The sequence below is a fragment of the Bemisia tabaci genome, chromosome 5, assembly GCF_918797505.1.
Source record: "Bemisia tabaci chromosome 5, PGI_BMITA_v3".
Lineage (NCBI taxonomy): Eukaryota > Metazoa > Arthropoda > Insecta > Hemiptera > Aleyrodidae > Bemisia > Bemisia tabaci.
The window spans coordinates 26,118,472-26,143,774 of record NC_092797.1 but is presented as its reverse complement, the minus strand read 5'-3'; the positions used below and the strand labels follow the sequence as shown (position 1 = coordinate 26,143,774).

The window sequence follows — 25,303 nt, the reverse complement described above, 5'->3', positions numbered from 1 at the left end:
CTAAGAAAGTGTTAAATCCCCAAAAGTAAAAGTTTTCACGTATTGCCAAGAGGCTAGTGGAGGGTCTCTCTTTGTCTCCGAACCTCAACTTCAAAGTTTGACCAGTGTGATAGCCAGCATGCACCCATTGTACCCACGACCAGTGACCCTCCTTCGATGCACCAGTGGGCTGATTGTTGTTATTTATAGACAAAGCTATCGGCAAAGTAGACATAGGGAGTATAAAGCGATCCTATTGGCTGAAATGGGTGGTTCCTACAGACTTAGAGAGAAAATGACGGACTAACTATAGGCTCTGTCGTGAGTTGCCGTTAGTTAGTCTATTACCTACCTGCTTTTTCCATCGCAACCACCCGCCACCACCAATAGGATCCCTCCATATCCTAATCGTCATCTTTGTCTACTCCTTTGTCTATCAATTTCAGCAACCGCAGGCACCTATAAAGTTGTGTACTCGTAAGTTGAGTGTAAAGCAGAAATGAAACACGGAGAAAAAACTTCGTGCGTGGGACCCGAAATTGCGGTCATGTGGATCTCTGAAGTTTTCGGATCACGTATCTAAAAACTTGAGGTCAAGCTGCCGCAGTTCGGGTCAGACATCTGAAATACTTCGATATTTACCGAAGGGTTCGGGTCACACATCTGAGGTGCTCCGGCACATACCGAAGTGCTTCAGATGTCTGACCCGAACTTCGGCAGCTCGACCTTAAGTTTTCGGATGCGTGATCAGAAAACTTCAAAGATCCTTATGATCTCAAGTTCGGGTCCGATGCACGAAGTTTTTTTCTCCGTGAAAGATGTTGAAATGTGCACGGAGAAAAAAACTTCGTGCGTGGGACCCAAAGTTTTGGTCATATGGATCTCTGAAGTTTTCGGATTGAGCATCCGAGCACTTACGGTTCAGCTGCTGAGGTTTGGATCACACTTCTGAAACTTCAGTTCTTACATCTGAAGTACCTCGGTTTTCACATCCGAAAAACTTTGGTTCTCATATCCACAAAACTTCGGTTCCTACATCTGAAGTACTTCAGATGTAAGAACTGAAGTTTCAGTTGTGTGATCCGGACCTCTACAGCTAGACCTTAAGTGTTCAGATGCCCAATCTGAAAACTTCAGAGATCCATATGACCTAAACTTCGGGTCCCACGCACGAGGTTTTTTTCTCCGTGTGTATGGAAAGGCGTTTAGGCGAAAAGGACGTCGGGGCACCTGGTCTGAATATGCAGAATGCCCGGGGTCGTTGGGTGGGCCAAGGTGGCGCTAGGCCGGCGCCTAGCGCGGCCGGAGCGCGCGGCGGTGCAAGACTGGCCGAACGGGTTCGTTGCGACTCGCGAGAGGAAAGTACGACCAAGTGTCATAGAGCAAGAAGGAGAAATGAGACGGGGGAAAAACATGGGCCAGAAATGGCGGTGCCGCGGTGCAGGCGGACCGCGACCGGGACGGGGGACGAGGCAGAGAGAGTTATTGTACAGAGAGGACAAGTTACGTTATCTAAGCGTGACCTTTTGATAACAGCTCGGCTAAAAATAGACCGAGTTCTTCACGATTCTGTAGCAGCCGGCATTAGCGTCTTATTGTGCTTATTATAACAAAGTACAGCATTTGTCAGGCTCACAGCCTCCGTTTTTCGTTCTTGGCGCCGTTGTCACACTACACTCGTTGAGTCTAGAGTCCCTCTATACTGAGACATGGAGTCACAAACGGGAATAAAGATTACAGAAATTGGACGTTTTATGTAATCTTTGATAGGCCCATTCTCAAATTTCTTTCTCCGTCCCTTCTCTCATTCCGTTTGTTCCTTGCCGAACCCGTAATTCCCTGGTCCATTCCAGACTATAATCTTCGAAATCGGTGAAAATGTAATCTTTATTCCCGTTTGTGACACTGTGGAGGCCTAAAATAGGGAACCAATCAGAAATGGATTCACATTGTCTTGACTCTCAGTATATGGACTCTAGTTGAGTCCGCTCATCCATGCGTAAACGTTCGAATGTGGAGTACCTTCACAGAGTGTCTAAAAGTCCGGAAATAGTACTGATTTTTTAAGAGCGGTCCGGAAGTACTGAAAAGTGCGGACATTCCGCAAGGAGGTCCGGAATTTTGTTCATTTTTTTTGTCGTTCATTTTTTCGAGCGGGAAATTCAAATTTTTGAAATTTATCAAAGTGCCGTAAGGACTGTGTCCAGTGGCTCTCTATATTTTTCTAACCAGTGACGTTCATCGCAACGCGTCAAGTTCCTGATGAATTAGGTTGAACTCACTTCGCTAATTGGTTCTACAATATAGTTTCAAGCCATTGATGATCGTTCAATGAAATCGATCCAACAGCTAAATTTAGGTTGATGATTGATGAGGCAGATACCGCACAGAATCCCCCAACAAGTTCCGAACTGCGAAATGAAATTGGTTCTGTTTAGCAGCGTTTTCTGCAGGCACGCCGAAGAATGCCCTGTTTTCTGAAGTAATGTGAGAATGTATTACTATTTTTGTAGCTGGATTAGTAATTTTAGAGAAACAACTATTGGGAAACAAAAATATCATTAAAATTGTCAGATGGTGTTTGACATAATTTACCCGCTGACAAGTAGGATTCGCAGACAGCGCAAGATACAACGTCTCTAGTAGAGACAACTATTGCCGCAAAAAAATGCGTCCTCTCTCCTTTAGCATAATTTTTCAAAAATCGAAATAACAATGTGCTTGCAACCAATGCAACCTCCATGCCCCTTTAACGTCAATTCAGCCTCATATACATTTTCAGTCGGAAACTGCTTTTGATTTGATGGCACGCCGTGTATTTGCTTAGGCTTTTAGATTATGATTCTTTTCGTGAAAAAACATTTTCAGTAACTATCGCATCAGATCTATAGAGACCCGTAAAGAAAGCCACGTTAAAAGACTCTTTAAACTGTACCTATCAATGCGATTCGATTCTTTGACAACGGCATCGATAAGCTTGACTTTAAATTATTTCATTAAAGAGAAAGACCATAAGAGCACTCGCACTCACTCCATATGATAAAATATTTCAGAGACCTGCACTAGCAACCTGATGATTTTCAACTCCATATGTGTACATTTCCATCCATGATCAGGCATTTTCTGCACCCCTATAGTTTATACTGGCGTTTGAAGCATAACTGCCGTAACTTCATTTGAAAGGTTTTTCATTTATTATCAATGATGTCCTACTACAAGAAAAACAAAGGACGTCCATCCTTTATATTTTGAGAGTAATCGTAAGATACCCTTAGAAATTCAATTTTTTTAAAATAAAAAAAATAGCAGATAAAGAATACGTTTTTGTGTTATGAAGTGGTATGTGGGAAGGAAGTATGCAAAATCTAGACATGACAGTGTTTTTGCTCTTGGCGGTGGCATATTGCTCGGATAACAAATGCAGGGTTCCCGAATCATTTTCTCTTAATTGGTCACGGTTATCTCGGAAATATGTGAGCCTAATGAGCTAGCCTTCAGATTTTTCAATTACAGAATTATCATGAAAATATCCCGTCGATGACACATCGATGAGCCTCGTTTAGTCTGAATTTCGTTCGTATGCTAATCGTGAATCTTAACCGGTCATTGTAATGTGCGATCAAAATACCACTAGATATCCATCAAAATTCGCCTAATCAGCTCACATGCGGGTCTTGAAAACCGGCATTGCCGTCTCTGGGCTGAGATCAAAGTGGCGAAAAGAATGGAATTCCAATAGATCTCACGAGTACGGACGAGTTATTACTCATCGTTGACATTTTAAAAAGCATTGCCGGGCATTAATACGTTTCATTTTAATGGAATTTCGTCAGTATTGTAAACTTAGCACAAGGTCCCAATGTCATTGTGTTCTTTTACTCACAATCAGTCGCAGCATGATCTTTATTTAAATAATGAAAATTCGTTTTATAAATAGCTCTCTCATCCTCATTTGACCTCAGTGAGAGACTAATTTGAATGTAATTTCGGCAATTCGTTTTTTTTCCGCACGGAGAAACGCAACTCCATTCGAACGTTGCAAAATTGGCTCAAATAATTCAATTTTTTACAAAAATGTTCTTGTGCAATTTTTGTCCAACAATTTACTCACTTTCGCATGAGGTCGGAGGAAAAATCGGGGACATTTTCAGCAAGAAACACCTAAGATTCTCCTGGTACAAATGCATTTTGCGAGGAGAAATTCAGCAATATTGACGTAGTTACGCTCTTTTGTGAGAAAAACGACGGATTGAGGTAAAAATGAAGGAGCTTTAATTCCTAAAATGTATTCCCAACTTGCAACTGGATTTTGGACCTAACTAATGAAACTGAAGCAATGCCTTTCTCGCTTTTTGCACAGTATCACGTGCCTAAATCGCTAATCTCGCGTGCTAGAAGTCCACTCGCAAATCGCGATACCAGTTATACAATCACAGAGCTATATTTGTCTGCTCTCGCTTTGACGAGCTACTTAGCAGATTTTGGTGGGTTCCTCTCCGCGTAGCGTTCAGAAATAACCTGCAGGAATGGAAATGTTAGTAAAACCACAGGAATTCCCCGCAAATGCTCCCCAGCATTTCAGCGGATCGCAGGTAGACTATTTCACGCGAGGTTCTCGCTGGTTCAGGAGAGTTTCAAAACGATACAACCTTTAATATTGCTGGAACTAGTTGTCTCACTTAAAGGAGATTCAAATAAGTAAACATTTAAAAAAGAAGCTTTTGAATTTTGCCTCTCATAAAAACACAAGAGAAAGCACGGGGAATAAGAAAAAAAGTCGAAAACTTAGAAAGTACTGTGGCTATCAGATTAACGTCCGGTTAATCGTTTCGCATAACTGAAAGTTGGCAACAATGTTTTTCCTTCATTTAAATGCATGTAAAATAATCGATTCTTGATGAGGCAACCCTCGCCTAAAATCGATATTTTCGATTGATCTAAATTTAGGTAAAACAATGTTGCCAACTTGCGAAATCGCCATTGAATCCATCAGAGAAGAACCTGGATTAAATTGGACCACGCTATAAGCAGAAATGAACCAAGCTACATCAGCTATTGCCAAATTTAATCGGGCAATTTAATTTTTTACGTGAAAATGGTCGTGCGGATTTTAGAGCAATTTCAGTGAATTTTCTGCATTGCACGAAGCAAATTCCGTTAAATTTTCATAGGGATCCGCACAAACGTTTTCTTGTTAAAAATTAAATTGCCTTGTTAAATTTTGCAATAACTGATGAGCAGGGCCGGATTTACCTTCTTGTCGCCCATGGGCCGCCTGTATTTTGCTGCCCCATCTCATTCGTTTTGAAACATCCATAGATACCATCAGGTGAACGTGCCGGAGGAGGAGGTGTAAATGAGACGCGTTTACTTGCGTTTGGCACATTTTTGTGAAAGCCCTGTCAACACTAGCAAAAGTTCACGGAACTTTGCTCGAAAATTAAGTTCCGTAGACCCATCTCTGTGTGGACGATGCTTTTCATTTATAAGAAAAGAACGAATAAATTATGAATAAGAGTAAATAAACATGAATGTGGTCTAATGATCTTAATTTTCGCCACCGCGCCAACCGCACTGTGCTGACCGCACGCACTATGTTTGACGCAATGCGTGAAGTATTTATGGACTCTTGTAGGCGCTAATATGTGCTTCATGCTGACCGGTGCGCCGATAGGGCTTCTCCTTTCCATCTCAAGTTCTTGCCATCATTGCTCTTTGCGCGGTTCTGCTCCAGGCCAAATTGCGTGTTTGGTTTCTCTCTCAACTAGACTAAAATGAAAGGCGCTGTCTCTTGTAGCACCGAAAGACGAACAAGTTAGAAATTACAATACTTTAACTCTCAGGATATGAGAGATTTTTTTCGCCCTTCCTCATTTGTGATTTTTTTTCTGAATCAGATTTTTTTCTTGATACCTACATTTGAAAAACTTACAACATTTGCCGCCCCCTAAATTTGCTGCCATGGGCCGCGGCCCATGTGGCCACCCCCTCAATCCGGCCCTGCTGATGAGGCTTGGTTTCTTTCTGCTGGACGCGGTCCTTTTTATGCTCAGATGTAGTAGATGGCGTCATCGACGATATTTTTTAAGACGCTGGAAAAAAAAACTCCGGTCGTGGATGCCGTACTTACGGGCTATATAGACATACCGTCCGTGTTCCAGGCTCCGAGGCCGAAAGTTTCGGGCGTAGCACCCGGAGCAGTCGAAGCTACGGCTCCAGCACCCAGAACTTTCAACCTCTGAACCCGGAACGGACGGAATGTCCATGTAGCCCGGAACTTTTTTTCAGTGGGGTATTTTTCTACTCTCCTAGGCATTCGGTAATTGAGTTAATTTTCTGCCTTTTATATTATGGAATCTTATTTTCTCTTGTCCTTGTTCTTGTGTCCCGCGAGCAAGTGATTCGTTTTTATCGTTTTTATTCGGTTTTATCTAAAGTTTATTTGGTTTTGGCTGTTGCAGACGTAAAGTGATGAGGCGGAACGGTGGCCATGGAGCCCATGAGCCGCGCATGATGGGGCGCAGCTTATTCGTGTCCAGGTAATTCTTATTTTAATCAATTCAATTATTTGTCCTCCCGATTTTCTGAAACTTCTATTAGATTGTCAAAGCGTTGATCCAATGTGCTTTTACATTCAATTTCTTACTTGGAATCAGCCAATAATATTTCACGGAAGAAAAGGGAGGGTGATTGTAGTGGAACCCTAATAAATTAGAATACTAACCCAAATGTTGCGGCAAAGTTGCGGTACTTTACTACCGCACTAAGGAATAACGCCTTATTATACATATAGACCCTCAGGCGTTGCCACATTGCCTTTGGTAAAACACTAATTTCCTGGCAAATTTATGAATATTTGTCTACCAATTTTTCGGATAGTTCTTGCGCAATTTTACGTAAAGCTCCTGAAATTTTTTAAGAAAAATATTCATAATTTTCTTCAAAAATAAACCTTGTATCAAAGACATTTTGGCAGCTCTCGAATGTTCATACGACATTCTTACTTAGCACGGTAGTATACTGCAATTATTTGGAAATGCCCATATCATCCAACAAATTGGGCGTAGTATCACAATTTTAGGGGATAATCCTCAACACTTCTTTTTCCGTGTTGTCAGTTGCGCTAGTCACCGAATCGTGTTTTAATGTTCCAAGGTTATACGTAGACTATAGCAATAATCAATAGATATGTCCAAACGCCAAATTTCTATGCTCGATATTAACGGAGATGTCACTTAGCGAAAAACATGGCGTTGGATGTCATTCACCGCGATCGCTCATGCTATGCCATAGTCTCCTCCACCTAAATGTGTACATGTATCCCTGATCGATAAAATTAAGGCGGAAGGAACCAGGAATCATGGCATGCTCTGCCGTGATTGATATCGTCGTCGTACGCCGCGCCGTGAATGATCGATTATCGATATTTTCCCCCTTCGAAGCTATGACAAAGAATCGATTATTAAAGTGTTCGTTGCGAACACCCCATTTATCGATCCTTTTCCATAGAGTTAAATGGCAGATACATCGATATATCGCAAAGCACGCCACGCCACGCCACGCCACGCCACTGATATCCTCCCCATAACCATCAAAACACAACGCTGTGACTAGCGCAACTGACCCCTTCATTTAACAGAATTATTTCGTTAACCAATGACTGCAGGTTCAAAGTTTGCTAATGCCCGTAGATTTATGATCATTTCAATGTGACGTGTAGAAATCTCACTAATCTGAGCAATGGAGTAGACAGAAGCCATATTGATTCCAGTATTTTCTCTCACTGCGAAACCGGAGATAGCCAATCTCGCGAAGTTTTCAATAGATAGTTGGAAATGTAAATTTATTTTATACGAATGTCAACACATTTTATTCCCCTCCTTCACCGTAACAAGTAGCTGCATATCCATTATTACTCAGTTTTGCCGTTTGAAAAGTTTTTGTAAGGATTATATAGATAAATTTCGGAATTACGCTGCCCCCGCCCTGCAAAGCTGTGAATTGACGTCATCGGAGCTCTAACTTCTCTAACCGGACCACGGAATTCCTGCGGTACCGAAGACATGGTACGCAGATTGGTTGAAATACACCGTACCACCATGTTTCCGGAGAGAGCATTTACGCCCTTTTTGTAATCGAATTCTCTACAAAATCCAACTAATCTAATTTAAATGAACTGACTAATAATATAGCTGAATCCGCAAACCTCGTCTTATTTACTCGTTTTTTTTTTTTAAAAAAAAACGAGCTATGAGAAATCAATAAGGGCTTAAAAATTGACGTCATTTCGTTGCTTCTCTGGCGCAGTGGCGTGGCGTGCTTTGCGATTTATCGATTCATCTGTCATATAAACCTATGGAAAAGGATCGATTGACAGGGTGTTCGTTGCGAACACCTTCTTTACCACGGATTCAAATGGGGAAATATCGATAATCGATCATTCACGCCACGCAACTGCTCTGGCGTAAGGGCGTATCTCTATTTCCGCATAAGTCTCAGAAAGCATGAGTTTATACGTAAAACAGGGCTTACGTGGAAATCCAGATACGCCCTTTAGTTAGAGAGGCAGCGATTTTAGACAAAACAGTAGTAAGTTCACATTATTTACCGAGAGAGGTGTACTCACTGCTGTCCTCAGTGAAATGGTATTCTTCTCTGCCATTGTTTAAGTTTAAGATCTGTTTTTTGTGTGTCCAAAACGTAATCATGTAAGCAAGCAGGGATATGCAACACATACTGCTGTCATGCTGTCACATGAACTGAACGAGATCATTTTTGTGTAGTAGAACAGGGTGTATACAAGTCCGGAATTTCCGGGAAGTCCGGAAATAGTACTGATTTTTTAAGGGCGGTCCGGAAGTACTTTAAAAGCACGGAAATTCCACTAAAAGGTCCGGAATTTTTTCATTTTTTTTTGTCATTTTTGTTGCTATTTTTCTAAGAAGTTCAAATTTTTGAAATTTTCCGAATTTCGACCCATGGAGTAACTGAAAAAGTACTGAATTTTTCTGTAAAGGAGGTACTAAAATTCCTGGGAGTGCACTGGAAAATTATTGTAAAATTACTGATTTTCGGCCAAAATACCCTGTCAAAGCTAAAATTGGTTGATTTTTAATCCTCCCAACGAAGGACCTTTTTACTGCCTGCTGTGCTGAAGAAAAACGCCGTGTGAGCGTTTAGACGCATGACCGGATTCACCTACTTGCCGCCCATGGGCCGCCTATTTTACCGCCCCCCTCTCATTCTTTTTGAAACTCGATGAAAACCATCAGATGAACGTGTCAGCGGGGGAGGGGTGCATAAGACGCATTTACTCGTGTTGAACACATTTTTTGGGGAAGCCCTGTCAACACTACTAGCAAAAGTTCAAGGAACTTCGCGCGAAAGTTAAGTTCCGTAAACCTATCTCTGTGTGGACAAGGCCTTCCATTCATAAGAAATGAAGGAAAAAATTATGAAAGAACAAACATAAATGTGGATCTATGATTTTAATTTCCACCGCCGCGCCGCGCAGACCGCACCGCGTTTGGCGCAATGCGTGAAGTATTCCGACAGTCTTGTAGGCGCTGTATGTTTCACGCTGACCGCACTGTGTTTAGCGCAATGCGTGAAGTATTCATGCATTCTTGTAGGCGCTATCCGTTTCACGCTGACTGCAATGACTTGTCTCTGGCAATGACCGCACTGTGTTTGATGCAATGCGTGAAGTATTCGTGCAATCTTGTAGGCGCTAATATGTGTTACATGCCGATCGCCATGCCGAGGACTTCCATTTTTCATGTCAAGTCCTCGTTATCATTTCTCTCTAAGTCGCGCCGTTCCAGGCGAAATTGCGTGTTTGGTCTCTCTGTTAACTCGACTTATTGAAGGTGCTGTCTCTTGTATCACTAAGAGACGACACAATTAGAAATTACCAATACTCTCAGGAAATGAGAGATTTTGTCGCCTTTTCTTGTTTGTAATTCTGTTTTTATAAATCCGATTTTTTTTGTACCTACACTTTAAAAAATTGCTAATTTTTGCCGCCCCCCCTTAATCCGGCCCTGTTTAGACGTTGCCAAATTTACTTGCATAAAATAAGACTTTCAAGGAAAACTTTTGAATATCTTCTCTTCGACTTTCAGAGCACTTTCTCTCTTTGCAACTAGTTATAAATTATCTGAATATTTCAGGGAAAATTAATGATTTCCCTCCAAAATATTGATCTTGTCGAGCGAATTTTGGCTACATTCGAATGATCACCCGCGCGGCGGTTCTCTGTAGCACGGCACAACTATACTGCCGTGCGAAGGAAGAACATCGTATGAACATTCGAAAGTTACCAAATTTCTCTGGATGAGACGTGCATTTTTGAGGAAAGTTGTGCACGTCTTTTCTTGAAATTTTCAGGTATCTTAGATTAAATTGCGAACAAAATAGTTTGAAAAATTTAAGACAAAATATTCGCAAGTTTCCCACCAAATTTGGTTTTATCGAGGGATATATGGCAACGTCTGGGGGTTCATACGGCGTTCTTCCTTAGCATGCACTGGAAGAAAAAACACATTGGATCTAGAGTCCAGACTCTTAAAAACATCGACAAGAAAAAGTTCTCTTGATTCAATCAGAATCTAGCTTAAATCAAGAACCAAGCCTCTTAATTTAAGAGGTCGTTTTGATTCAAGCAAAAATCTGATTGAATCAAGAGTATTTTTTCTTGTCAATGTGGTCAAGAGCCTGGAATCTAGATCCAATGTGTTTTTTTTTTCCAGTGTGACAGTATAAGCCCATTTTCTCAAATTTTCATTGTCGCAGTTTCTGTGCCGTACTGAAAAAAAAATCTCGGTGTATATACTATGAAAAGGGTAAAATTACCAAGAATTCAGGGTTCTATTTGATCCCAGTTTTTTCTTGGTAAAATTACCATCTATGGAATTGGTAATTTTACCAAGAAATCTCGGTAAAATTATTGACTTTCTCGGTAATTTTACTGGGACCCGGTAAAAACGCCAATATTTTTTATCGACTGTGGTAGAATTACCGAGATAAAATGGCAAAGTTACCGGGAATTGATTACCAATAAAAGTGGTATTCTTACCTGAAAAAAATGGTAAAAATGCCGGTTTTTAGGTAAACTTACCAATCTGTCTCGGTAAAATTACCAATAATTGGTAAAAAAAGTGAGATGGTAAAGTTACGAACGGACCTTGGTGAAAACGCCGAGAAATTTTTTTTCAGTGCGCTCTCCTGGGTGACACGACAGGAGCGTAGCCCGCTAGTTTCCAACTCGTTTCCAAATCGAGATGTAGAGCCTGCGGCTGGGACGAGGCGAGAGGGTCCATGGGAATTGACGCTAATAAGTCGGGACTCGAAAATTCGACGTTTCATCCGACGCCACGTCCCCCGCGACCCGCCCCTCCGCCCATCGCAATCTTGTCATATCCAATTCTGCACGTCTGCGAGCGTTTTTAATTGGACCAGCAAGAAGAAAACAAACGAATTATCGCTCCGCAGTGGACTTTGCTGCCAGCGGACTCGTCTCATCAATTTCGTAGGGATTCCCTCCCCCCCTCGAACGGAATTGGTCGTCCATCCTAAAAATAAAGCTCCGTAAGGAAGCGTCGGTTCAGGGCTCTGGAAAATACTGGATCGCAAGATCCAGTATTTTTGAGAGAGGCGTCAATTTTGTTTTTGTTTTTTGGTGGTTATTGACAATTTTACATGGAAGAATGGAAAATCAATTAAAACCACTTTTCCGCCTGGATGTAGCAGTTTGCAACAAGAGGGGGGCGGGGGTAAAATATTGAAAATTTCCGAACATTTTACCCCTAATGTTAACCCCAGATATAGAACGACTTGTGTGAAGGACGCAGTATAGCGCGCACTTAGTTGTGGTAAAAAAATTCAATGCTCCTTTGCGGACAGATTTTTTTGATCTCACTGATCTCAACTGTCGAGCATGTCACTGCATGTGCAGTAAGTCCTTCTGCATGCTGAAGAAAACCGGACTCATTTAAGAAACTATACTCCTCTCGGCTCATCCACAAAAGCACATATTAGCACAAAGGAACTAATGGCACTCGTGGCGTTTCTAAAATAAGCCTGTAAATGGTTCCTTGGCTCGCAATAAGCTCGTACCTTCCATAAGAAGAGCTTTTTATGTAAAAGCGTAGAACTTTTAGCACTTGAGCGACCGTCGTCAGTCGTCAGTTGTCATCAAAAGTGAAGCATTTGAGGTATACAACGCAATGGACGCACATTTTATGGATGTATCCATACATGCACTTCTTTCCATTCCGATGGATTCAGCCCAATTCGAAACGATTCGGGGAAATCAAGGAATCTTGTAAGCAGAGACGAAATACTATTGAGGACCCAGTATCGGTAATTTTAAGATTCTAGGGTTACTATTGGGGTTCATAGCTATTTATTGATGCAGTTGTTGATGAGAATACAATGTGTTTAGTAATATATTCTTAATAAGCTAAACCCGGTTTAATGAAGTTACTTCGCAAACTGCTTAACAGGGATGCTGCATTACCAACAAGACAGAGGACACCAACCGGTTCCTCCAGACGAATATTTAAGTCAATTTGAATGAACAAAATGTCCAATTTTCAAGAGTGAAAAAGTCTGAAGTACCTACGTGTTTCACAAACGAGCGCCTCGAAACTATTTTGTCTCCATGCAAACTTAGAGCTTGCTCGCTACCCCTTGGTGTACTCTTAAAGTTTGCCTTTTAAAATTTTTAAAGTAACTCTAGACAATATACTTTTCAATCCCAGGGTTTGTTTTATAAAATGAAAAATAGTGATTTTCTTCTCGCGTTGTTCAGCTTCATGCATATAATATGCTGTCTGCCTTTTCACAGTATGACTCCACACACTCGTCTAAGTTTTAAAAAAATAAAAAAATTAAAAAATATCAAATGTCAAATTTCAAATATTCGCTACTGCATGTGTTTCATCGGGTTTTCCCTCTTTTTTTTGGCTTTTCTGTTTATCCCGCGTGTACAAATTAGCGTACTGCAATATGCGACGATGAATGTCAAAGTGAGCCCCATTCACTTCAGAAGCACCAATGCTATATTTTGATCAGGGTGTTGCAGAGAAACCGTTGATTTACCACTTCCCCCCTCTTCTAAACGTACCTACTTTTCAAATAGCATGGAACTTCACAAAAATGAGGAAGTAATGGTTAAGGTACGTCTTTCAAAAATGAAAAGGGATTTTAAATCATTTAAAAAGTAATCAGTTGATAATACAGAAACGACAGCTGTGCATCAACACCTAATCCACCACCGAAGAACATGATCGTTATCTGTAATGATCACATTCTTTGAAAATTTTCCGTTTGTTTAATCTCTTAGTTTTGTTTAAAGACGGCTGAAAATATTCGAGAGCTTGTCATCATACCTGACTCATCACCTTCGGGAAAAAATTTTGGCTTCTTTTTAAAATTAATTGATCAAAACCGAGAACATCTGCCCCCAATCGTTTCGAGAATTCTCACGATCCTGTCATGATTGGCATCGTCCACGCACGCACGGCGTCTTTAATTTTGTGGGGGGGGGGGGGGCGTCGGCGCTATGCCATGCTGCTACCCGTAACGGCAGCTCGTATCGCACGTGCCAGCGTTTAAAGAAAATTTCCTCTCATTAAGTTATCTGGTTTCGATACTATCTCCGAACGAATCACGTTCAGCCGCTTCCAGTCGTCTTGCGGAGACGGACCGTTTGCCATCGCCATTGCCGGAGCGATTCAGGAGCACGGATCGTCTACAAATGGTATCCCTTTCACACTGCCATGCTAAGGAAGAACGCCGTATGAACAATCGAGAGTTGCCAAATCTCCTTCGATAAAATGCTCATTTTTTAGGAAAGTTACGAATATTTTCCCTTGATATTTTCAGGAACTTTAGGTGAAATCGCGAGCAAAAGTATCTGAATAATTAGAAGGAAAATATTCGTAGGTTTACCAGGAAATTCGCGGTTTATGAAAGGAAATTTGGCAACGCCTGAAGGTTCATACGGCGTTTTTCCTTTGCATGGCAGCATAGCTCCAGTTCTCAGCTGGGATAGGTAGAGAGCATGAGAAAATTGGAAATAATTAGGTTTGAGCTAAAACTAAGGTCTCGATTTCAGAAGGAATCATGCTGTCAGTCCTGCATAGCCCTCTCTTGTCCCTTGTTAGATGTTGTAGGGGTAAACGGATCTCCGCGATAACTTGGTGTACATTTTGCTGTAAGGAACCACCATTTCTGGTCCATTTTAGAAACAACACACATGCAAATGGTTTCCCTGTGCAGATATGTGCTTTAATGGGAGAGCCAGAGATAGTGGTTCCTTATTGCAAAATGTAATCCTCCTGTCCCTTGCACGATCAAACAGTCGCGCCGGTAAAGTCCTCCAACTTTTTCGACTGAACCCGCAAAGAGAGAAAGGAAGAAGTCGCGTTGTTTCTCAATGAAATTTGGAAAGTCTTCATAGTGAAGCGAAGTTGAACTTCCTTTTAGAAACCTTTCAAAAATATTGTATTTATACAAAGGGTAAGTTTTTCCAAACTGCTTTGTGTGAGAATTTTTCTGAATGACCCCTATATCGGTGCCAAGATTTCATAACTCTTTTCCAGGAAGAGGAAGATGCAGATTAGAGAGTGTTTGAGGATGTCAGTGATTTACCTGATGTACGTCAAACTCCAGGAAATTTAAGAGGAAATCAGGGAATTTCATGGAAAAGACAATCGAGTGATTTTGAAACTCTCCGCAACCTAAATGCAAACAGTAGCAATGCGTCGAGTCAATTTCTTTGGAACTACTATTTTTGGCTTTAAATGTCGGTCAGTGAAGGGAAATATTGGGATGTTTATTTAAGGATTTTTTGTTGTTTCGACATTAACCCTGTCATCTGTACCCAACTCAGTGGATAATCTTCACAAATCCTCTCTTAATATTACATCAATAACGTCACATAACGATTGAGAGAGTAAATAATACTCGTTCACTATGATGTCATACTGAAATGGCCAATGTTACACATGTAGATTGTTTTATGGGAAACCTTGAAGGAGCTCATTCAAGTGTCATCGCGCGCTTTAGTGCGGAAAAGAGTGATCAAACGGAACCAGTCGGTGTGTATGCGTGATTGTGTGATCGTATTCTGAAGAAAGAAGGAGGGAAAAAAAAAGAAAAAAAAAACCAGTATGATTATTCAAACGCCGCAAAATTGTCCCCGATAAAATATATTATTTACAGAGTATCTATACCTTCGGTAAAAACCGGAAAATATCAGGAAATATGATGTCATCAGGAAAATTCTTTGTATAGGGTATCTATACCTTCGGTAAACACCGGAAAATATCAGGAAATATGATGTCATCAGGAAAAATCAGGAAAATTAGTGATGACCCAGGACATTTCCAGTGCGTTAAGCATTGTTCAACTACTTGAAGGTAGCACATGCAAAAGTGGGACATTTTATTCAATTGCCTGAATAAGTTTGTCCGTAACATCAAACTAGTGTCAATTAGTGCGCGCGAAACCTCAGAGAATTTCATTTAAAATATCGGGAAAAATTCAAGATGCAATTTCAGTAGACACGCTGATTAGTTTCTGAGGAAAGTCGAAAAGCTGCGTGAAACTTTCTGGTACACTTGGACAGTTTGCGAGTAAGACACGTAGTGCTGCCATTTTATTTTATCAAAAGATTCCGAAATAATTTCGATTTCCGGAGACGTATTCCGATTTGCCAAAGTTCCGAGAAAGATTCCAGGGGAAAATTCCGAAGTACGCCCGGATTTAGTTACGAAGATTGTCAACTTTGATCAAAAAGTCCCTGAATTTGATCTAACAAATGGTCAAACTGGCGAGAAACCCAAAATTTCGAGGAAATTCCGAAAATAGATGAAAATCCCGGGGATTCAAAAAATTCCGGGAAAAGTTCCGATCACATGAAAAGTTCCGAATTTCTGAATTAATTCCGGGAAATGGCAGCACTGAAAACTCGGAAGTTTTAAGAGAGGAAACATTTTTTAATTTTTAATTTATTTATTTTTCCCCTTTCGAGGAGATCCCCAGAATATTTGTAGTTTATCGGTGGAACTCTAGCAACGTTCGAGCGTGTACAGCGTTTTTCCTTAGGATGACAACGTTAGTGGAGCAGCTTCAGCAACGCGCACCTCCGCGCACCGGCTACGCACTCTTGCATAAGTGGACGTATTTCTGCCAATGGGAACTACGTGCAATGTGCATTAAGACATGAGCCCTGAGACCCATAAGAATATATGCATAACAGGGCTCCCGTCAAAATGCACATAGTTCCGTCTGGCAGAAATACGTCCAAGTGTAAGTGCCGCATGCCGCACAGTTTGCTTACAGTGCTCCACAATGGCAGAATATTCATAAACAAACATACACACAAACAACCATGCGGAAAAGAATGTTGCGGGATAACATCCTTCGGCTACTAAACTATTTTCCGTAGTAGCGTTCCTCCAGAATGTTGACAGGCTTACGGTGAATTCATTCATTGCAATTTATTCATTGATTGATATTATTCATCGATGATCATTGATTTTATTCACTCGTTGATTTTTTTAAAACCAAACAGTAGTTTCATCCCCCCTCCCTTTTTTTTAATCTATTTTCTTTTCAAAATTAAGGGAAGAAGTCACCCTGAACAGTTAAAAATTGTCCGTATTGAATGTTACTACGTGTTCATTTTTTTGTGCCCGATCAACCCAAAGGACTTGGCTGATCAACACAACTTTGTGTTTAATCGACCGATGCTGTGGGTTACGCTGAGACTTTGGGGCATGAGAAAGTGTCCTGCGGAACTTATGCACTCTTGGTTTCCTCCCAATGCTCAGGGGTTGTGACCAGGTTCATACGTTCCTTTATCTGCGATAGAGCTCTAGACGTGGTACATTTCTTAAATCCAACTCTTGAGGCTTGGGATTTAAAATCGGATCACTGCGGTTTGGGGGTTGGGGGGGGGGGGGGATAAATTCCGAAAAGATGCGCAATGAGTGACCTTTGTGGGTTGGTCTTGGAGCTATCGAAGATGGGTTGGTTTCAGCTTGTTTGCATGTATTTTGTTCTTTTCGTGTGCGAATTTCTTCACGACAGGGGATGAATCCGTGTTGCAGGTGAGGTTTTCCAGTCATGCGCCGGGTGCTTGCCGTGATGCTTTGCGTCTCAATTCTGCTCGGCCGTCCCCTCGCCCCAGTCTCCGCCGCCGCCGACACCTCGCCCGCCCCCGCCGCCGCCGCCGCCATCGCCCCTGCCCTGGCGCACCAACACCAGAACGCCACCAACACGACGACCAACGCCACCGCCGCCGCCACGACAACCACCACCACCAATCTCACCGTCGGATACCTCACCGACGTCAAAGGCTCCAAGGGCAGACAAGGACTCACTATATCCGGCGCTCTAACCTTGGCCCTCCACGAGGTAACTCCAGCACCCACGTCACCCACGTCGCTTCTTTCTCCGCAGGGACAGCCATGGATCAGTCACACGTCATAGGGCGTACACTGCCGTGCTACGGAAGAACGCCGTATGAACCTTCAGGCGTTGCCAAATTTCCTTTGATAAAATGTTTATTTTTGAAGAAAATTATGAATAATTTTCCTCGGAATTTTCAGGAACTTTAGGTGAAATTGCAAACAATATTATCTGAAAAATTGGAAGAAAGATATTCATAAGTTTACCAGGAAATGTGTGTTTTATAAATGGAAATTTGGCAACGTTCGGAAGCTCATATGGCGTTTTTCCATAGCACGACAGTATAACAGGGTTGCCACAGGCAGGGAATACCGGGAAATGTCAGGGAAAATTTGTTAATCACCTAAACTTGGTATCTAGAATGGAGTTGAGGTTTCGAACAAAAAATTTTGCCCAAAAACTATTTTTAATTACGGCTTCTTAACCATTTATCATGTCTTCAATTGTCAGGGAATTTCACCAAAATGTGTGAGGAAAACCAGGGAAATGTCAGGAAATTTTGTTTTCCGAATTCTGTGGCAACCCTACGCAGGCAGCTCCCACACACATGCAAAAGTTTCTTTTGCCTCCCAAATCGTCGCCCTCCTGGCGTAAGGACGTAACTACAGTTCGCGATGAACTCTATAGTTCACGTAATTCAATGTTCTCCTTGGCTCATCTTTGAGTGTAGTCACGCCCGTATGTCAACCTAGCGATGAAATGTTGAGCACGAGTTGCTCCAAAGTGCGAAACCACGAACCTCCATTGCGGTGTTTCAAAATTTCCATCTCCATTTTATTTCCTCGAGGAGAAACAAGCCAACTTTATAGCTTGACTTTTTTTACCAAATATCCTGCTAACATGGAGGAAAAATTAAGGAATTTCTCAAGGAATCACAGTAATTAGTTTTCCAAAGAAGCTTTGAAGTATTGCATGGAAGTCTGCACGGAGAAAAAAACTTCGTGCGTGGGACCCAAAGTTTAGGTCATATGGATCTCTGAAGTTTTCAGATTGAGCATCCGAACACTTAAGGTCCAGCTGCTGAGGTTTGGATCACACATCTGAAACTTCAGTTCTTACATCTGAAGTACTTCGGTTCTCACATCCGAAAAATTTCGGTTCTCACATCTGAAGTACTTCAGATGTAAGAAGTGAAGTTTCAGATGTGTGTTCCGAACCTCGACTGCTAGACCTCAAGTGTTCAGATGCTCAATCCGAAAACTTCAGAGATCCATACGACCTAAACTTCGGGTCCCACGCACGAGGTTTTTTTTTCTCTGTGTGCAACGTCGTAAACGGACATACGCAGTTTCGCGGTAAACGCGGTCCGATGAGCCCATCGACAGGGACATTTGAATCCGTAAAGGCATTCGAAAAATGATTTCAAAGTTTTTCCTTCTTTTGAGGTAAGCTGGTTTATGAATTCGTGCGTTTTCACTGGACACGAATATTTTTTCTTGTTGTCTGATGATGTGGGGGTTGAGTTGCAGATCAACGAGGACCCGTCGATCCTGCCGAACGTGACGCTGGTGCCGCGCTACGTGGACACGCGCGGCGACACGGTCAAGGCGACGGAGCACATGGTCGACATGCTCTGCGAGGGCGTCTCCGCCTTCTTCGGTCCCGAGGGCTCCTGCTACGTCGAAGCCATCGTCGCCCAATCGAAGAACATCCCCATGATTAGCTACGTAAGTCCCTTCTTCATTCCTCTCATCGCCTTCTCTCGACGCCAACAACCTCTCTATTCGTGGCTCCTCTCACGTAAGGGCATATCTCAATTTTTACACGAGCCGCGGAATGCATAGAATTGGATTACATTTTGCAATAAGGAACCACTATTTTTCGCCCATTTTCGAAACAACATGTATGACATTGGTTTTCCTTTGCAGATAAGTGCTTTTATGGGAGAGCCAGAGATAGTAGTTCCTCATTGCAAAATGTAATCCAATTATACGGAGGACAGGGCTCACGTGAAAATCTAGATACGCCCTTAAGTTATAGAGGAGCGACGAATTAGATTGCATTTTGCGAAAAGGAACCGCGAGCATTGCAATGTTGCTAAGATTGTGCAACTTCTTTTGTCTTGGAAAAAAAACTTGATTATCCATTCAGGGTGTCCACAAGTCCGGAATTTCCGGAAATAGTACTGATTTTTTAAGGGCAGTCCGGAAGTGCTGAAAAAGTGCGGAAATTCCGCAGAAAGGTCCGGAATTTTGTCATTTTTATCGCAATTTGAGCGAGAAATTGAAATTTTTCGACTTTCGTCAATTGGAGGTACTGAAGAAGTATTGAATTTTCCTGTTGAGGAGGTACTGAATTTCTTGGGAATGTACTGAAAAAGTACTGATTTCTGGTCAGTCTGTTTTCGTAGACACTTGTCCATTGACAGTTTCTATTTTACTCGCTGAAAACTATAAATCTAAGACAGAAATTACCATGTAAATTTCATATTTTCCCAAGATTTCAGTTATTTTACTGCAAAGGATGAGTTTGCACAATCTTAGCATCATTGCAATGCTTCTGGTTTCTTTTTGCAAAATCCAATCCAATCGTACAAATCAAATATCTCAGTTAGTTTAAATTGTTAGTAGCAGACACAAAGAGCGACCCTCCATTGGTATCTTGACAATGGTGGACGCTTTTACTCTCGCGGCTCCAACAACCAACCAGTGGTGTAGCGTTCTTTGCGAGTTATCGATTGATCCGTCATTTGAACCTATGGTAAAGGATCGATAAACAGGGTGTTTGCAACGAACTTCTTAATAATCGCTTCCTTACCACGGATTTAAATGGGGAAATATCGATAATCGATCATTCATGCCACGCCACCGCAACCAACTGTTGACGTGCCCACAAGGAGCACTAGGTGGATGTTGAACAGCGTGTTGGGTATTTCGCTCAGCAAACGGACCGAAATTTGGTAAACTTGTTCGACGTTAACCGGAGCTCTTCATCCACCCACTCCGAAAAGAAAACTCCGGCCGTGGAAGCCGCACTTAGCTATACAGACATACTGCCCGCGTTTCGGGATCAGAGGCCGAAAGTTACGGGCGTAGCACCCGGAGCAATCAAAACTACGGCTTCAGCACCCGGAACTTTTAGTCTCTGAGCCTGGAATGGATGGTATGTCTATATAGCCCGTAACATGTTTTCAGTACAGTAAGTAAGATTGTTGCTCCTATACAAATTTCCAATAGGAAGTGTTGAATCCTTGAAAGTAAAAGTTTCCACCTGTCGCCAAGAGGCCAGTGGAGGGTCTCTTGTCTCTAGTTTGTAGGAACTTTATCATAGAGGACTGGCAGGGTTGCCAAAGTCCGAAAAACCGGGATAGGTCAGGGAATTTTAAAAAGTCTGCTCCAACCGAGAATGTCAGGAAAATACGACAAGAACGTTCATGAAAAATAGTTGAATCACTTTTATTTGCTCTCCAAAATATTTTCAGCGTTTCAAACAACAAATGTTAGGTATATGTGCTCTCAATCAGCCATCTTTAATAAGCATCCCACGTATATCCTCAAATTTCAGGGAATTTTGCCAACATTTTTAAGAGAAATAAGGGAATTTCATTTTCTAACAATTCCGTGACCGCTCTAAAGCGAGCCCTCAGTCGACAGGACTGAATTTCAGTTCGGTGAACCAAAGGTCTAGTTCTACGCATCGGAGACTCAGTTCAACGAACTAAAAGACTTTGGTTAAATTTGAGCATTTTAACGAAACTTCCATCACTTGATAATTCTGCGTAATTTTCCCGGTCGCGTTTCATAATTGAAAGATGAGTCTTCAGACTGACACATGCTGCGAATGGAACTCCTATTCAATTTCCAGGAGCAGTTTCCTCCGTGCAGAAATTGCCGAGGTGGGCAGGCGTCACTTAAGGCCTCCTCCCCTTCAAAAGCGATCCCGCAACGCCAACTACTCCAATGAGAGCAGATGGACTCAAGAGTGGCGAAAATGCGCGACATTCCCGCCAAGCCAAACCGAAACTCGCAATCAATTTAGCGCGGGATACCAGTGACCAGTGGGACGCTGATGAAAGCACCCATTCATTTCACTTGACGCGATGAGAGGCCGGGAAAAGTCGCTACTCGAAGAGGGCCCGGACGGGAGGCGGTAGGAGGGAGAGGTCAAGAATTGTGCGCAGAAAATATTATCGCGCGACACATCTCAGCGGGAAAGGAAAGAGGAAAAGGCCAACGACAGGCCGCCGAGTAGAGGGCGCCGGGCGTCGCGTCGCGACGCGAAGAGAATTACTTGGCAACCCGCGGAGTCGCGGACACATGGCCCGAAAGATCTGTCGTTGCACAAATGCTCGCCGCGCGCGTAAACCAAGTTTCTAAGGAAAGCGGCCTCCAGGTGCTCAGCAAGAAAAAGTATCTGGTGTTCTGCCGTGCTAAAGAAAAATGTTATACAGGATTATTCAAAAGTCACGCACCACTGGCCATAACTTTAGTTCTAATTAAGATATCGATTTGCCGTTTGTGACGTTTTTCTTCATATTGAGAGGGAAATTTTTTAGGCACTTTCTAGTTTTTTAGCTCACATGAAATTTTGACACCTTGTGTTTGAGTGCGAGTTGCATACTCTAGCCTCTGAAAAATATGAAATATTTCACAGCATCGTGACATCTCATGAAATATTTCCCTGAAATTTCCAATCTTTCATTCTTTTCTTACGTTTTATGTCATTCTGATATTGCAGCATTAATATGCGCGTTAAAGAACTCAAATACTTAAGAAAGAAGAGGGGAAGTAGGGAGGGGAAAAGGAAAGAAATCGAGGGAGAATGATGGCGTCAGCATAACTTACTGACCATTTAGTCGTTGCGTTGATGCGCATGCTGACCAGTTACGCAACGATGCCGAACGAAAAAGGCATCCGTTTGAAGGCTGCCTACTAGCGCTTAAAAACGATGCTGTTGTACCTATGGTTAGTGGTCTGAGGGTGAGCCCTTTGGATTTTGTAGGTCCTCGGAGACGAAAAGCCCCTGGAAAATCTGGAGAATTTTTCCTATGCATAGTCAAACTTTTAGATGACCAAGCGATTGAGGTACTTCAAAATAAAGCATTACGGAGCTATCTTTCTGTAGAAAGATAGCTGCGACTACCTACGCAGTCTTAAACGTCAAGTAACTCTGTTCGAAGTTTTCTATGAAAATCGAGGCAGGTTCTGCCTCAATTCGTCGAGCTGCCCGTCGAGGCCTTTTTTTTATTTTTATTTATTTTTTATTTATTTAAATGTAATTCTATTTATACCTTGTAAAGCACATTGGTTAAAGCGGGAGCTAAAACAAGCCTCACACAAGAATCGATTTTTTTCTCATGGTGCCATGTTTCCAGAAGGGCAATCTCTTTAATTCATCTCGAAGAAAAAAACGTTTAAGAGACATAAGTGAAAAAAAGTGGTGCGGTGGCGTTTGCGGACGTGGCGTTTGCGGATCCTTATATTTTGATGGTGGCGATTGCGGAAAGGCGGAACAGGGCCGGTGGAGTTTGCGGACCAGCGAATTTCGGGGGTGGCGATTGCGGATAGAGGGGTAGGCACTTATTTATGCTGCCCCTCACCCCTGCGCTGTATATTAAAGAAAAAAATCACCAGAGAGGCTTTAAAATTATTTATAAAAATATAATTGAAAAGATGCGAATTAGCTGGGTTTTATGTAATATTTTGTCATTTGAAATGGCAATAACAAACTCAACAAAAACTTCGAAATCATAAGTTCAAAACCGCTGACGCCGCAAGTTTGAATAATCACATCAAACACAGTGCGGCCGGCTCGCACGGCGCACAGTAGCGCCTTACAAGACCGAAGGATACTTCATGCATTGCGCGTACGGCACGGTGCGCGCGACGCGTAGTACAGCGCCTTACAAGTCTGCAGGATACTGCATACATTGCGCGTACAGCACGGTGCGCGCTGACGACATAGCATAGCGCCTTACAAGTCTGCAGGATACTTCATACATTGCGCGTATACCACGTCGCGCGCTCAAGTCGTTGAAAAGTTATATTTTCTTGGTGTCGAACCTACCCCGAAGTACCCAATTTCCGAAGAAAGCACACCGTCAGGCTCTGAATTCCTTTCCGTGGATGAAAAACAAATATTAGTATTAGACATTAGTATTATATTAGTATAAAGACATATGAGCAGTGAACATACGGTAAATTTTAAAAGGCATATCAGAAATCAAGAAACTAAAAAATCGTCAGTTTCAGTCCATTTTTAGGATTCAAAACATGTTGTAAATTCTAGTCCAAAATTACTGAAAGTAAAAAAATTACATATGAAAAATGAAAACACATAGGTACATAGGTACAAACTGCCGTGCTAAGGAAAAACGCCGTATGAACATTCGAGAGTTGCCAAATTTCCTTCGATACAATGTTTATTTTTGAGAAAAGTTATGAATATTTTTCTGTGCAATTTTCAGGTAATGTGTATTAAAGTGCGAACAAAATTCTATTAAAATTGGAAGAAAAATATTCCTAAGTTCTTGATCTCTGATATGCATGTTTTAAAAATTTACTGCATGTTCATCTGCTCATATGTTTTTATACTAATATAATACTAATGTTTAATACTAATATTTTTTTTCATCCACGGATAGGAATCCAGAGCCTCTCCGGTAATTTTTTTCTTTAATATACAGCGCAGGGGTGGGGGGCAGCATAATTAAGTGCCTACCCCTTCGTCCGCAATCGCCACTGCCGAAATTCTCTGGTCCGCAAACTCCACCGGCCCTGTTCCGCCTTTCCGCAATCGCCACCATCAAAATATGAGAATCCGCAAACGCCACCGGATTCTCAGAATCCGCAAACGCCTGGTCCACAAACGCCACCGCACCGAAAAAAGTAATTGCTTTTCGGATCCAGGGTATCAAATCAAGAGAGTTTACCAAAATCTGGCCGGTATATTATCTCTTTTAACCTGTCTTGAAGGAATGTATGATGGTTGTATTAGCTCAGAGGAATACATGTTACTGTTACCCTTTTACACTGGTGTTAAAATACCTATAACATAGTGTGCATATACTAATAATTTTAATCGGAATTGCTAGTATTTCACACCCTCGTATCGCGGATTGCCACTAGAGTATGAAAAACCAAAGCGTCTTCAGTTTATGCAATAGGTATGCAACACGGACATCCCCTAAACACGAATAGTTGCGTTCAGGTGCAAATGTAATAAACTATTCGCTTGACGGTTAAATATGCTTTGAACGCTTTTTTTAAAAAGGTATTTTGATTTCCTCTGGTCCTCTGGGAAGACAGGCATATGTGGCGTTTGGGGGTCGTAGAACGCCAGAGTGCGTTGTAAAGCGACTTTAATATTATATATTATTTTGATTTTAAGTTAAAGGCATTGATATTTATTCTTGCAGAGACCATTATTTTTCTAAGAACTACAAAGTGCTCTAGTGATTATCACGGTTTGATACGGGGCTCTGGCGAACCAAGCTTTCGTAAGGTTTTACGTTCATGAATTTTTTTTGGTCCGTGAAGATGTTTCTGGCCTCAAAAGCTTCCTTTCACGTACCTCCCCCTAAATCTATGTTGTATGTAAAATTTCTTACCATAGTCCACGCATAGAAAAATGGCGGTGACTGGACTAGTTTATTGTTGAGGGATTGAAACGCAGAGTACATTGGCTCATTCATGACATGAGCTGGGCGAAATCCGATCAACCCGCCCTTCGACTTTCATTGACGTGGACTATTGAAGAGGCGAATTTTTGCGAGTGGATTTGATCGACTTTTTCAAGCTGATCGGCAGGGTTGCAAACCGTAGAAGAAAAACTATCTGCTGAGGTCAAGAACTAAACTTAGTCGCTCAATGATTTTTAGCCAAGGTTTGCATCCATCCAC

General features: G+C 41.9%; 1 protein-coding gene across 2 annotated transcripts in view; it reads left to right on the top strand.

Annotated features, from left to right (window-relative positions):
• LOC109037403 (receptor-type guanylate cyclase Gyc76C) overlaps positions 1–25,303 on the top strand; it is a 98,621-nt gene that overhangs the window by 36,063 nt on the left and 37,255 nt on the right. For both annotated transcript variants that reach the window (XM_019052054.2, XM_019052053.2), the window contains exons 2-4: positions 6,441–6,518; positions 17,103–17,409; positions 18,933–19,130. In XM_019052054.2, the coding sequence (XP_018907599.2) occupies positions 17,119–17,409; positions 18,933–19,130 (489 nt within the window). In that variant the 5' untranslated portion in view covers positions 6,441–6,518; positions 17,103–17,118. The remainder of the gene's footprint in view (positions 1–6,440; positions 6,519–17,102; positions 17,410–18,932; positions 19,131–25,303) is intronic.